The following is a 13087-nucleotide window of genomic DNA, read 5'->3' as shown; positions in this document are numbered from 1 at the left end:
AAACCACCTGTTTTGTCCTCAAGGGGCTGAACGGTTGGGCCCGGCTTCTCCGGCCATGGGACTGCCCACAGCCACCAGACTGCAGCCCGCCTCCCTGGCCCAGAGCAGCGGGGACCTCCAGGTCTGGCCCTGCCCGGCCTCTTGTCTCCTGACGCGGCTCGGAGCCCTTCCCGGGGGTCCCTGCCCTCCGCCGCCCTCCTTCCTGAGCTCTCTCCCACAGCCCCAGCGCCCATCCCCAGACTCTGAGGAGGCTCTTGCAGTTCCGGCCTCCCCTGGCTGCTGGCCTCCGCAGGCAGCCCGCAGCCCCGGCACAGCCAGGGCTTCCCAGGCCGGGGGCCACCAAGCTCCATGACACGACGTGGAAACTGCAAAAGAAACGTCTTTATTCTTTCAACCTTCTTAATATTTACAGAGAACAAACAGGACAACAAGTGGCACTGGCTCACAGCGGACAGGTGTGAAACTGGCTTCCGCGATGCTGGTGGGCAAGGGCCCATGGTCAGCCAAGGGTCAGGGGGATGATCTGCCAGGCGGGACAGGGAGGGGCCCGCCGGGCCCGCCCCCCAGCTGCCAAGGCTGCAGGGCTGGCTGGTGTCTGCCTGAGAAGCCCCCCGTGCTGCCCGCCCTGCCCCCCACACACAAAGGGAAGGGCTGTTTGGAATGCCCCCAGGCCACGCCACTGCCCAGCCCCCTCCTCCTCAGGAGAGCTCCTTGGGGCCCCTGAAATCTGGAGGAGGGGGCCGAGTCCCTCCCAGCCCAGCTAGAGGTAGCCGAAGACGTTGAAGATGGGCGGGGGCACGGCCGGCTTGGTGGGGATGGGCTTCAGGACCACGGGTCTGTGCACCTTCTGCCCCGCGCCTTCCACCTCCTTGCAGAAGAGAGCCAGCTCCCCGGGCGAGGCTGGGCTCTTCCTCCACAGGCACAGGCCGGGCACCTGGCTGTGGGGCAGGGCCCCTGGAGGGCCTGGGTACATGGGCTGTCCATGGTACTGGAGGGGGCAGCAGCTCCAGGCATCCACACGGCCCACCAGGGAGACCCCGGGCATCTTGAGGGGCTCCTTGTCAGCCAGTGCCCTGGGGGACATGGGCACCGGGGCAGTCTCAGGCCCCAGGGACTCCAGGCCCTTGCAACTTTTCTTACTCTCGTAGGGAGGTCCCTCCCTGGGGCCCAGTCCCCCCTCCAGCCCCAAGGGATAGCTGTGGGTGGGCCTTGGCTCTTCCCAGAAGGAAGCGGGCAGCTGTCTTTTCCTCATGGGCACCTGGCCAGGCTTGGCAGCGTCGGGACCCTGCCCCTGGAGGCTCTGCTCCTTGGGAAGCCGCTCCTCCCTCCAGGGGTTCCCCAGAGCCTTCTCCTGGCAGCCCCCTCCCCCGCCGGGGCTGGCACCAGGGCCCGAGTGGAGGGGCAGCCTCCCGGGCCGGTCTTCGGGCCCCCGTTTCAGGTGGGGCTCAGCGGCCCGGCCAGGAAGGCCCCGCGGGAGCCGCGAGCACTTCTGGGAGAAGCGCTTGAGCTGCTTCTGCAGGTACTTGCGGTGGTCCACGGAGCGGCGGCAGGGCGCCGACTTGTCCAGGGCCGCCTTGATGTCGCTGGAGGCCAGGTTCACAAAGTTCAGCAACATCTTCACGTCACTGTCGGATGCCATCACCAGGGGGCCACTGCCTGGGGCTTTCCATGAAGAGGGTGGACTCTGCTGGCGGCCGGCAGCTCCGAGGAGGGGCGCAGAGCTGACCTGGGGGACGGGACAGGCCGTTGGAGTCTCTCTGAGCAGCCACACCCAACCTTCACCTCAGGCCACCAAAGCAGGATGCAGAGTGTCCCCACTCCAGCACCCCTCTGCCCTGAACAGGGTCCTGGGCAATGGGACACGGTGACAGTGGCTAAGCATCGCCTGAGCTCTGTGATGGGACGGGCACTAATGGGCTCAGTGAGCCTTCTGGGGTCTGCTGCCCTCTTCTTGCAGCTGAGGCTCAGAGAGGTCAAGCCACTTGCCCGAGGTGACCAGCTACAAGTGGCACTGCTGGGGTGGCATCCCCGTCTGCCCAACTCCCACACCACGCGCTGCCAGCAAGCTCCACTGGCCAGCCAGGTTCTCACTTGCGCCCGGAGGCGATTGCCACACTTAGAGAAGGCCAAGCCCCCTCCTCCCTGGTGGTGGCCTCCCCCTCCCACCTCCCCGCCCCCTCCTCAGGCCCACGCTCCACCCCCAACTCTCACGCAGGACCAGGCAGGACCCCTGTCTGGCACTTAATCGAGACCTGCCTTGCGGGCTCATCTCAGGCTGCGGGCAGCAGGGACTCCCTCTTAGAAGCATCTGCAGCAATTTCATGCCTCCTCGGCCACCACCCACGGCACTGCGCCCCTCCCCCAGGCCCCAGCCTGCCCCACGCCCCCACCCAGCCGGGCCAGAGCCGCCGGGCCTCCACACTAACCGAAGGTGCGGACCGGGCCCGCCAACGTGGCCCGGCAGGTTCCCCCGCAGACCTGGGGCAGGCCCGGCAGCCGCGAGCTCTGTGCGCGGGCGAGATGTGCGGCCCTTGAGTGGGCTGAATGGAGGACAGCTCGGGCCGGGGCCCCAGGCCAATCAGGAGCGCCTCTCCAGATACAAAGCATCCCAATCAGGCGGCGGCGCCCCGTTCCCACATTCTTTGCCGTCACAAATTGTCACCATGGGGACCATCACAAAAAAGACAGCTCCCAAATGCAATCATTTCCCGGTCAATTTCTACCCTCGGCCCTGCTCGGCGGCCTCCACGCCCCTCCTCCCCTTGACCTCGGTTCCCTGGTTTCTCGAGGGGGCTGTGTGTGTGCGAGTGTGTGTGCGTGTGTGTGAATGTCCAGGGCCCAGAGGGGCCGGCCGGTGGAGACGGGCTTGCAAACCTCCCCCAAAGACTGCAGCTGCTATGCTCCAGTGCAGACAGACAATCGGACAGGGTAAGCTGACTGGCGGGCAGCTTTCCCCCGCTGTCCTTGAGTGTTGAGGGCCTCGCTGTTCGTCTCCATCTTTGTCCCTCGCCCTCTCCACCACCCTTGCCCCAGGATCCCCCAGGGCCGGGGCGCGGGAGGGCCGTGGGCCGGTGGTGCACCGACGTGGGGAAGGTGGCCGGGACGGCCCTGACGGGTGCTGGCATATCCATGGGAAGGGAGCCGGAGCCCTCAGGAATCTTGTCTTTATGTTTGCTTCCTCAATTGAGCTGCACAAAGCCTGAATTGCCCATTCAGTGCGGCCGGACAAAAGGCTGGCGTTGCACGGTCCCCTTGCATTTGTAGTCAAACAGTTAGGGACTTAAATCGAGTCGTCATGATGGAGAAAGAGGTGGACAAAGCCCATAGAATTGCCATCAGCAAACATTTTCCTGTGTCATATTAGCCAGTCTCCATGGCTCCCCCTGGCCTGGGGACAATGGCACAAGTTTGCACACTTGGCTACTGTCACCGTGCCAACGCCGGCGGGGCTGCAAGCAGGGCCACTCGCTTGGAGCAAGCAAGGGAGCCCAGAGCTGGCGTTGGCCCTGCCCACCAACTGGCCACAGGGAAGGTGAGGCCGATGGCCGGGGCAGCTTCCTGGGAAATGCTGACGGGCAGGGCCTCCCAGCAGCCTGGCCAGTGGACGCCCGCCTCCTGGCCTTTCTCCCTGCCTCTGCCTCCCCTTCCTCTCCTTTCCCCTTCTGATGCCTTCTCCTCCTGTCCCCTCAGTCACCAGAAGGGCTGGTGGCCTGTATAGTAGCCTGGGCCTCTGCACCTCACACAGCACTGAGCTCTCAAGCGGCTTTGTCACATGGTGCTTCATTGACATCTCACATCTGGGTGACCAACACCTGTCATGTGCAGCCACGTGCCTCATGACGATGTCTCAGCCACCAAACTCTCTTTTAGGGCAGAGAGAGGAGGAAAGGAGGGAAGGGGGAGGGAGGAAGAAAGCAGACGTGTGGGACACCTCCTGTGTGCCACCGGCAGCATTTGGTGGACGGTCCCCTGGGGCAGCCTAGGACTCCTTGGCGTCCTTGCCATTTACAAACCAGGAGAGGGCAGTGGAGTGACCCGCTCCAGGCCTCGCAGTGAGGAGCTGCAGAACCTGAACCTGCAGCCAGGCCTCTGTGTGCACAGCCACAGTGCTTCCTCCACCTCCTGCTGAGCGTGGGACCCCTGACCGTCCACGCAGGTCAGGAGTGTGATGGTCATCGTCCAGCTGTGGGCGATCCATGTCTAGAGGGGACAGAGAGCAGCTGCGGCCTGAGGACAGGGGCACTTTGCCTCACTCTGGAGGTCTGCGGACTCTCCTCCTTCTGGCCCTGCATCTGGCAGGCAGGGAATTGCTTTCTGTCTTACAGTTGGTGATGCACCCGGAGACAAGCTTCAAACCTCCAATGCTGGGCCCAAGTTGGTCAACTCTGTCCCCTCGGCCTTCTTGGAGGCCCTGTGCAAACATCCTCTCCTCCAGGAAGCCTCTCCACCAACTCCTGGCATTACTAATGACCCCCTCTCCCGTGCCTAGAGACAAAGATGAGGTCCAACCTCCTTAGCCACAGACAGAAGGCCCTTAGTTATCTGGCGCCCCTGGAAGGCATTAATCCTGTGAACCGGAAACACCTTTCCATCCAGCCAGGTGAGCCCCAGGAGAGCAGGGAGCTGGGCCGCCGAGTCTCTGGTGTCTTCAGTCTCACCACAGAGCAAGCCTCTGGGAGATGCTCCAGGTTGCTGCGGTTGTACTTGGTGGTGAATCCGCCACATCCCTTCAGTTGGCTGGACGCCTGGGGGCGGCAGGCCCCTTCCCCTCCCCGCCCAGCGGTGGCTGCTGTGCTCTCACTTCCAGCTCTGAGCTCCTCTGACACCTGATGGTAGGAGGCAGAATCTGCTTGATCCCAATACAGGACGTGTCCTAAGTCACGTGCTCGTCCCAGGGGCCACCCTCACTCCCCTGAACAGAGAGGGAAACACAGGTGCCCTCCGGCCAGGAAACACACCCACATCCCACCGTCAGCTGCTGCAGGTGAGGTCCGTGCTCTGGGGACCATGGTGAGATGCTCTGTGACGGCTGTCAGTCCCCAGCCCGACCCTCCCAGGGCCTTTGCCAGCCCTGCCCTCCCCCGGAGAGCGTGGCCCGACCAGCCAGGCTGCACGGGGCCCGCCAGCGCTCCGTGGCTGGACGCAGACATCACAGGATGGTTTATGTAACCCCTTATATAACGGCAGCTTCCATCAAAGCTGCCCGCGGCTGGTGTCACTTGTAATCAGAGTGGACGCTGGGATGAGAGCAACCAGCTGAAGTGCCTCTGCCCAGACAGCCACACCTCCCAGCAGGGTTGTGCCTGCAGAGCCACTGGAGATGACACAGCCTGGCCAGTCCCCGCAACTGTCTGAGTGTTCGTGTGCCCTGCCGGAAGTGATTTTGGCCACACTGTTCTCAGCTGACTTCGAGCTGGCTTTGGAGTAAGATCATTCACCTCTGCCCCTGCCTGGCTGTGTGATCTTGGGCCCAGTCACTCACCTTCTCTGGGCCTCAGTTCCTGCTAGAAGACATCATTGATTCTCAGCCTCCAAGTTGCAAGATTTATGTGGGGCTAGTGTGTCATAAGTCAGTGTAACGCATAAAAATCCCAGAATTGGCAAATGATTTCTCCTGATAGAAACCGGGGTGGCAGAGTCACTCTCCTAACATCAGGTAACCTTACTGTATCTGATGAGGAGTTCAAGGACCAAAGCCCCCAGGAAGACAGGCGGCTCCGTGGGTTTGCTCATCCCCCAGGGCCTTAGGGGGCTTCCAGGACAGGCTTCCAGGACAGGCTTCCGTGTGGCAGACGTGGCTGGGGGCTGTCCTCCCCGGCTACTCCTGAGCTCAGAGGAAGCACCCATTTTTCATAAGTAAGATGGTGGCTGTGGGGCTTTTGGGGTGCCTTTAATTAGGTCTTTACCATGCACGGGGGTGAATTTCGTCAGATGATTTTTCTGCCTCCACTGATATGATCATGTGGGGTTTTGGTGGTTTTTAGCCTGTTTAAAATTTTTATTGTGCCAAAGTACATATGCCAGCGCCATATTTACCACTTCAGCCATTTTAAGGGCATCATTCAGTGCGTTCAGGACATTCCTATGGCCGGACAGTCACTGTCCACCTCCAGAACCATCTCACCATCTCCATGACACAGTGACACCTCGTTCCCAGGGCCTCCCTTTACCACCACTCCGTCCCCTGTACCTCCAGCCTGGGTCCCTCGTGAGTGCCGAATCATACAACGCTTGTCCATCCTGGCCGGCTTCTCCGCATTGAGTCTTCAAGGCTCCTCCAGGCCACAGGTGGGACAAGACTCTCCGCCTCTTAAAGGCTGAATAACGTCCTGTTGTGCACATGTGCACCTGGAGGAGGAGGTTGGGGTGCTGTCCTTTGCTTGGTCTGTTGATATGATGCGTCACACCGACTGCTTGGCCAAAATCGAGCCATCCTTGCATTCCGGTCAAACCCCGACTTGCTGAATTTGACTTGCTAATCTTCTGTTGAAGATGTTGGCTGTGCTTCCCCACGTTCAGGGGAGGCACTGGCCTGCAGCTCTCTTCTTGTATTCTCATCTGCCTTTGGTATCTGGCAACACTGGCCTCCCCGGATGCATTGGGAAGGGCTCCCCTCTCTTGCTTTCAAGAAGAAATTGTGCAGAATCAGTGCTGGTTAGTAGAATTCTCCACTGAAACCACCTGGGCCCGGAGATTTCTTTTTTCAGGAGGTTTTAACTATAAATTTGATGTTCTAAAGAATTTATTGCACTATTCAGATTGTTTATTTCATATTGGATGTGTTCGCTTGGGGTCTTGGAGGAATGGATTCCTTTTATTTAAGCCACTGAACTTACGTTTACCGAATTGTTCATAGTGTTTCCTAGTTTTTTCCTGTTCCTTCCTCCTGGGCATTGGCCCAGGGCCTCCTGCATGCTACATGAGTGAGCACTATCCGTGAGCTGCATCCCCAGCCCTTTCTGATTTTATTTTGAGACAGCCTCACTAAATTGCCTAGGCTGGCTTTGAATGTGGGGTCCTCCTGCCTCAGCCTCCTAACTTGCTGGGATCACAGGTGTACACACAGTGCCCAGTCACCTTGTCCTTCCCTAATGTCTGCCAGATCTATGGTGACATCCCATTTCATTTCTGATTTGCTGATCTGCTTTTTCTCTCAGTTTTCCTTAAAGTTTATTAAAATTTAATAGTTTCAAAGAACCAGCTCTTTCTCCATTTTTTCCCATTATTTTTCTGTTTTCTGTTTCATTGATTTCTGCCTTATTTTTGTTCTTTGCTTTCTCCCTCTTTCTTTGGGTTTATTTTTCTTTACTTTCTGGCTTCTTGAAGTAGGGCTTCATGATTGAGACCCTTCTTGTTGAATGGAGGCATTTTAGTGCTATAACATTTCCTCTCTGCGCTGCCTTAGCTGCACCTCAACATTTTTACAATGTTGCCTTTACATTTTCATTTGGCTCAGTATACTTTGAAATTTCCCTTAAGAGAGCCCCTAGGATCCATGAATTACTTAGAACTGTGCTGTTTTAATCTCTAAGTGTTCCAAGGTTCTCAGACTATCTTTCTTTTATTAATAAAATTTCTAGTTTGGTTACATTATGGTCAGAGAATTTATTATTTATTTTTTGAGGTACTTGGGGACTTCAAAAGTCCTGGGCAAGTGCTCTACCAGTGAGCTACAGCCCCTGTCCCCTCCCTTTTAAAATCTGAGACAGGGCCTCTCCAAGTTGCCCAGGCTGTCCTAACACTTGTGATCCTCCTGCCTCAGACTCCTGAGTAGTGGGCATCACAGGTGTGGGCCATTGTGCCCAGCAGATTTTAAATACTTTTAGGGTTTTTTTAATCATTTAGAGTATATGGTCTATTTTTATAAATGTTCACTTAAAAAGAACCTGTATTCTGCTGTTGGTGGCCTGGCCTGAGTGTCTGTGTATGTTAATTACATCCTGTTGGTTGGTGCCCCTGTTCAGTGCCCCCATGTCCTTCCTGATTTTCTGTCAACTCCTGAGCATGCAGAGGTCCCCTGCTGTGGCTGTGGATCTGTCCCTTTCTCCTGCCCGTGATCATTTTTGCTTATACTCCACAGCCTCTGTTTGGGGACCAAGGCGATGGAGGCAAGACTGGAGCCTGTTAAGGAAAATGGGGGGAGCAGAGCCCCCCTGAAGGCAGGAGAGCACGGGAAGGGTCAGGTGCAGGCACACCTGGTTGGCACCTACTGTGTGCAGCATAGACTTCAAGGTCCTGGGGACGCGTAGGACAGCTAGGCAGGCAGCCTGGGAAACAGCTCACCAGCCAAGTGTGGGACCATGTTCCCAAAGATTCCCCTGGACTAGCTCCTCCATGATGACAGGCTAAGTGACTTGCCCAGGAGGGAGTGGAGATGGCGCCAACCCACGGCCACTGCTGTGATCTCAGGATCGTTCATCAAGGCCCATAAGCTCCGAGCCTCAGATTCCCCATCCGTAAGGAGGAGCAGGCCTGGTTCCCGGGCAGGGGGAGAGATCACCAGCGAGAGCACGTGGCCTGGTGTGCCCCGGGCCTGCCCCATGCTGGGCTGGGTCTAAAGGCTGCCTGGGTGAAGGCTTCCTGGTGTGTGTGTCCCCACCCGCCGTGGAGAGGACCTGGTATGTCTTTGTGCCCCTGGAGAGTTGCCCAAATGGACCGTGGCCCCACGTCCGTGCCACCGCCCTCCACCTGGGTCCCAGCGCTGCAAGCCCGTCACCTTGACTGTGTCCTCCAGGGCCTCTGCGAGCGTCTCTCCTCCCACTCAGGCCAGGAATGAAAAGTCAGTTTAACCTCAACTGTCAACTCGCAGTGGATGGGTGGTGGCTGGCAGGTGCCTTTGGAAAGGTTCCGAGGCCCGGGATTGGCTCAGCGTGAAGGCTGCTCTGATAGACTAGAGAGGCCTGCCCCGAGGGTGGCCCGAGGCCAGCTGTGTTCCCGGGCCCCTGAGTCCAGTGTGGAATCAGAGCAGGGTACGAAGCCTGGTGTCTCGATCCCCCAATCCTGTGGCTTTGTTCCAGGGGACAGAGCCCCAGAGAAGGGAATGGCTCATTCAGGAATCTATTCCTCTGACCGGTCTCCCTCCTCCTAGGCCAGGGGACATCCGTTCAACGTCCGTGTCAACAGACACTGACAAACAAGCTCTGAGCCCACACCTGGCGTTAACCGTGGGACACGGCTGACATGTCTGATCATTTTATCCTCAGGACATGCTCTGAGGGGTCCCCACAGTCCCCCATTTGGCAAAGGAGGAAAGCGAGGCTCAGGAAGGAACCTCACAGCTAGTGAGCTGTCACTCAGCTGCATTGCCCAGACAGCACAGCCTGGGCCTCAGAGGGCCTGGCCTCCAGGGAATGGGATCTCCTCAGGTGACAGGCAGGGCTCTGCCTCCCTTTAACTCTGCACGTGCCAAGAGCTGGTCTCCGATTCTCACTAAACCCTCCATCAAACCAACGAATCAATAAAACCTTCCGGGTAGAAGTCGCGTTTCCCGTTTGACAGGTTAGGAAACTCAGGATGGGGCAATGGAAGAACTCGGTCTGTCTACACCACTGTGCCCTCCAGATGGGTCCCGGTGGACACTGTCCCTCTGGCCTTCCAGATTCCCAATGTCCCAGTTGCCTGTCCCTCTCCAGTGATACCCTGGAGCCTGTTCTTCAAGATATAACTTTTATTTCTGGACGGACCCCTGATCACAACTCTGGGTGTCCCAAATACAGCCCACAGCACACTTTTTAAAATCCCCTCACTATACACTCTTGCCATGGGAAAGGGGTAGTGGCAAAACGCCTGTAATCCCAGCAGCTCGGGAGGCCAAAGCGGGAGGATCGCGAGTTCAAAGCCAGCCTCAGCAAAAGCAAGGCCCTAAGCAACTCCGTGAGACCCTGTCTCTAAATAAAATACAAAATAGGGCTGGGGACGTGGCTCAGGGGTTGGGTGCCCCTGGTCCAATCCCTGGTGCCCTCCCACCAAAAAAAAAAAAAATCTGGCCAAAGACCAGGTTGCCTGCTCACGCACGGGTACTGCCTTCTGGGCTCCCTAACAAGGTCCTGCTCCACAGCCTGTGATGACCGTGAATGCTGGAGCCGACCCCGCTCCCCGCCAGCACCCTGGCTGAGCTCTCCCAGGTTGGCACTGTCTCCTCTGGCACTGAGCTGGGCTGGGCACGCGGCAGGCCCCCTCGCAGCGTGCCGACACCTGCAGGGGCAACACTCCTCAGATGACCGCACTGCGTGGTGCCCTCGCCTCTCAGGGCCTCGCTTGTCTCATCTGCGAATTGGGGGTAGTTAGGGTACTCTGCTGGGCTCACTGGGACCGTAGAGACCAAGATGGGTCCCAAGGATGCCCTGGGTCTGACCAGGCTGGAAGATGTCCACAGGGTGGGGCAGGGGGAAGAGCCATCAGAGGGGGCCCTGGCCCACTCCTCCCTCGGAAGGTCAGCCCCACTTCACAGGTGAGGACACTAAGGCACAGGGGGAAGTGACTTTCCCAGGGGGGCACGGCTGGTAATGGCTGGTAATGGTGCTGCCTCTTGCTGTGCCTGGTTTTAGCTCCTTGCAGAAGGACCCTGTGTTGTCAGATATTTGGTGTATTTAGGCACCGGGACCCCACCCTTCCATCCCTCTTGAGAAGAGGTGAGCCGCTCAGCGAAGGGCCCTCTGCTGCCAGCACGGCCCGGCCAGCCCACAGCCCGTGGCAGCACCAGGACAGGAGCCCGGTCCTTGGCCCCAACCCCCCGGGCAGGCCAGGATGTTTCGGGGTGGAGACGTGTGGAAAGGAGACGCTGGGTCAGACCCAGCAGGAGGGAGGGAGGTGCAGGACCTCAGGCTTGGACAAGCAGGCAGTTGGTGGCTGCTTTGCAGAGAAGGGGGACCTGGAAAAGGGGCTCCTGCCAGCCCACCCAGTGACCATCAGAGGAGCTCCATGGCCTAGTAGGACTGTGCCGTGGGGACGATGACGTGTCCCTTGAGAGCACGTTTATGTGCACACAGTCCCCCTGGTCGTACTAATTTCCTAGTCCCTGATTCCCTGAAGAATCGCCCAGCCCCACATCCTTCCCAGATCCTCCAAACTGGGGCGAATCTGGTAAGACGGCCCTGGATCCCGAGGGTCATGCAATCATTTTCCCAGGGAACGTCCAGGGGCAAAGCCTCAGCCACTGTTGCTGAGGGGAAGAGGAGGGGCAGGATGGGTAGGGCAGGCCCTGGAGGGCTGAGCTCCCTGCACAAGTGCCAATCATCCAGGCAGCCCCGCCCCCAGCACATCAGCTGGGTGCTGCCTCGGGTGGGAGCAAGCTCCCGGTCTCTAGAGGCAACCAAGAGGAGCTGGCCTGTCAGCTGGGACAGGAGTGTAGATTCCAACACTGTGTGAGCATGGGGTGTCGGCCCAGGTGGCCTTTAACCCTGAGCACCCTGAGTCAAAGATCCAGATGCTGTCTGCTGCCTAGAACTAGGAGATCCCCGGAAGCACCCACAGGGACGAGGTGCAACTCAAGTCACCTCTTTTTCTTTCCATCTCCATTTTGTCCAGAAGCCTTCACCTGTGGCTTGGTGACCACTTGGACTGGCCAGTTCTTTCCCTCCAGCCCATGTCTTGCAGCACATTTCCAAGTGGGAAAGTCAGTACCTGGAATATCAGGACGAGGCGCCCTGGGGGCTCCACCAGACACTGAGAGCGCAAGGTAAGGAAGGACGAGGGCCAGCCCAGGTAGCCGCAGAGCCAGTCTCTGCAGCAACCAGCCAGAAGACCAGGCCACATGCCCTAAGCTGTCCCTCACCACCAGCTCCCTGCTGTGTGCTCCTGTGGCCAACTCAACAGAACCACAAAGCCACAGAGGCCCTGCGTCTGGTCCTCCCACCACCAGCTTCCTGGGACCAGGGCCCTGGGCTCCCCAGAGCCGCCCCTTCTCCCTCTGCAGCCTCTGAGTCTCCCAATAGCTACCTGAGTGGTCTTGGTTCATTCCACAACAGAGACCCAGAAAGGGGTGGGCAATTGTCCCAGGTGGCGCTGGCAGGAGGCAGAGCCCTGCTCTCTCTTTGCTGCCCCCGTACAGTTTCCCTGCGGACTCCCTCCACCTGGAAGCAGGTGGGCGGACTCCCAGCCCTCTCACCCCTCGGCACACACTTCCAGCTCAGCACCTGCCACTCACGGGCTGGGTGGAGGCAGACCAGAACCCCCTGATGCTCCTCCCTGCAGAGGCGGAGCCCCGTTCCCACCTCAGCCTCCTTGACCAGATGCTCTTCTAATCCTTTTATATTTGTTAGAAGGAAAAGCAAAAATGTCACCTGAAAACCAAGTCAACAGGTGCAGCCGGCTCCTCCTTCAGGTCTCTCACTCAGGGAAGCTGGCTGCAGTGCTGTGGGGACTCACAAGCCACCTGAACAGAGGACCACTGAGGAGGAGCTGAGAGGACCTCGGCCGACTGCCAGGGAAGACGCGGGGTCTCCTGTCAAAGCCAGGTGACAGGCCGTCCTGGAAGCAGACCCTCTGGCCCCAGTCAATATCTTAACCACAACCTCACGAGAGACTTGGAGCTGAGAGACCTAGCTCAGCCAGGTTCCTGGCCCAAGGCCACCGTGTGAGATAATAAATGCTTGTTTCAAGGTGATAGACAACATGCAGCTAATTAAAGCCACACTCTTCTGTGTTTATTGGTCTCCGTGTCTAAGCTCCATCACATCTGATGAGGGATTCCTGAGAAGCAGGTGCCAATAGCTCAGGGCTCAATAATGTTTGATGGAGGGACGAGTAGATGGGTGAACGGATGGGTGGGCTGGTGGGTGGGTGGGTGGGTGGATGGATGGATGGATGACAGACAGACAGATGGATGGTGAGTAGATGGATGAAAAGGTGGGTGGGTAGGTTGGTGGATGGATAGATGGATGGACGTTTGGATGGATAGATGGCAGATGGATGGATGGGTGGACAGAGGACAGATTGATGGATGGGTAGATGGATGAAAGGTGGGTGGGTAGGTCCGGGGATGGATGGATGGGTGGGTGGTTGGTTGGATGGTTGGATGGATGACTATTCAAGAGCTTCTGAGCTGCTCAGGAGCAGCAAGCTTGGTGTGAACAGGTGCAAGGTTAAT

General features: G+C 58.4%; 1 protein-coding gene and 1 long non-coding RNA gene across 3 annotated transcripts; one reads left to right on the top strand and one right to left on the bottom strand.

Moving 5' to 3' along the window:
• Window positions 1-361: 361 nt before the first annotated feature.
• Window positions 362-2806, bottom strand: Fam181a (family with sequence similarity 181 member A). Of its 2 annotated transcripts, none has more exons than XM_040274969.2 (2): window positions 2479-2806; window positions 362-1726 (listed from the first exon to the last, which is right to left on the bottom strand). In XM_040274969.2, the coding sequence occupies exons 1-2, from the start codon at window positions 2605-2607 to the stop codon at window positions 761-763; spliced, it is 1095 nt and encodes a 364-aa protein (XP_040130903.1). In that variant the 5' UTR covers window positions 2608-2806; the 3' UTR covers window positions 362-760. The 2 variants fall into 2 exon arrangements, with proteins under 2 accessions (XP_040130903.1, XP_005339213.1); XM_005339156.4 differs by having other exon boundaries at window positions 2427-2604.
• Window positions 2807-2829: 23 nt separating this feature from the next.
• On the top strand, window positions 2830-12647 carry LOC110599536 (uncharacterized). Its single transcript, XR_013439238.1, has 3 exons — window positions 2830-2928; window positions 11527-11677; window positions 12261-12647. It is a non-coding gene; the product is annotated as an uncharacterized LOC110599536 (long non-coding RNA).
• The last annotated feature ends 440 nt before the right edge of the window (window positions 12648-13087 follow it).

The sequence above is a fragment of the Ictidomys tridecemlineatus genome, chromosome 5, assembly GCF_052094955.1.
Source record: "Ictidomys tridecemlineatus isolate mIctTri1 chromosome 5, mIctTri1.hap1, whole genome shotgun sequence".
NCBI lineage: Eukaryota > Metazoa > Chordata > Mammalia > Rodentia > Sciuridae > Ictidomys > Ictidomys tridecemlineatus.
This window is presented reverse-complemented; position numbering and strand designations above follow the sequence as displayed.

Coding starts and splice junctions, on each gene's coding strand:
- Fam181a (XM_040274969.2), bottom strand. CDS start 2,607: ATGCTTTGTATCTGGAGAGGCGCTCCTGATTGGCCTGGGGCCCCGGCC. Junction 1,727..2,478: donor GGCTGCCGGGCCTGCCCCAG/GTCTGCGGGGGA, acceptor CCCGTCCCCCAG/GTCAGCTCTGCGCCCCTCCT.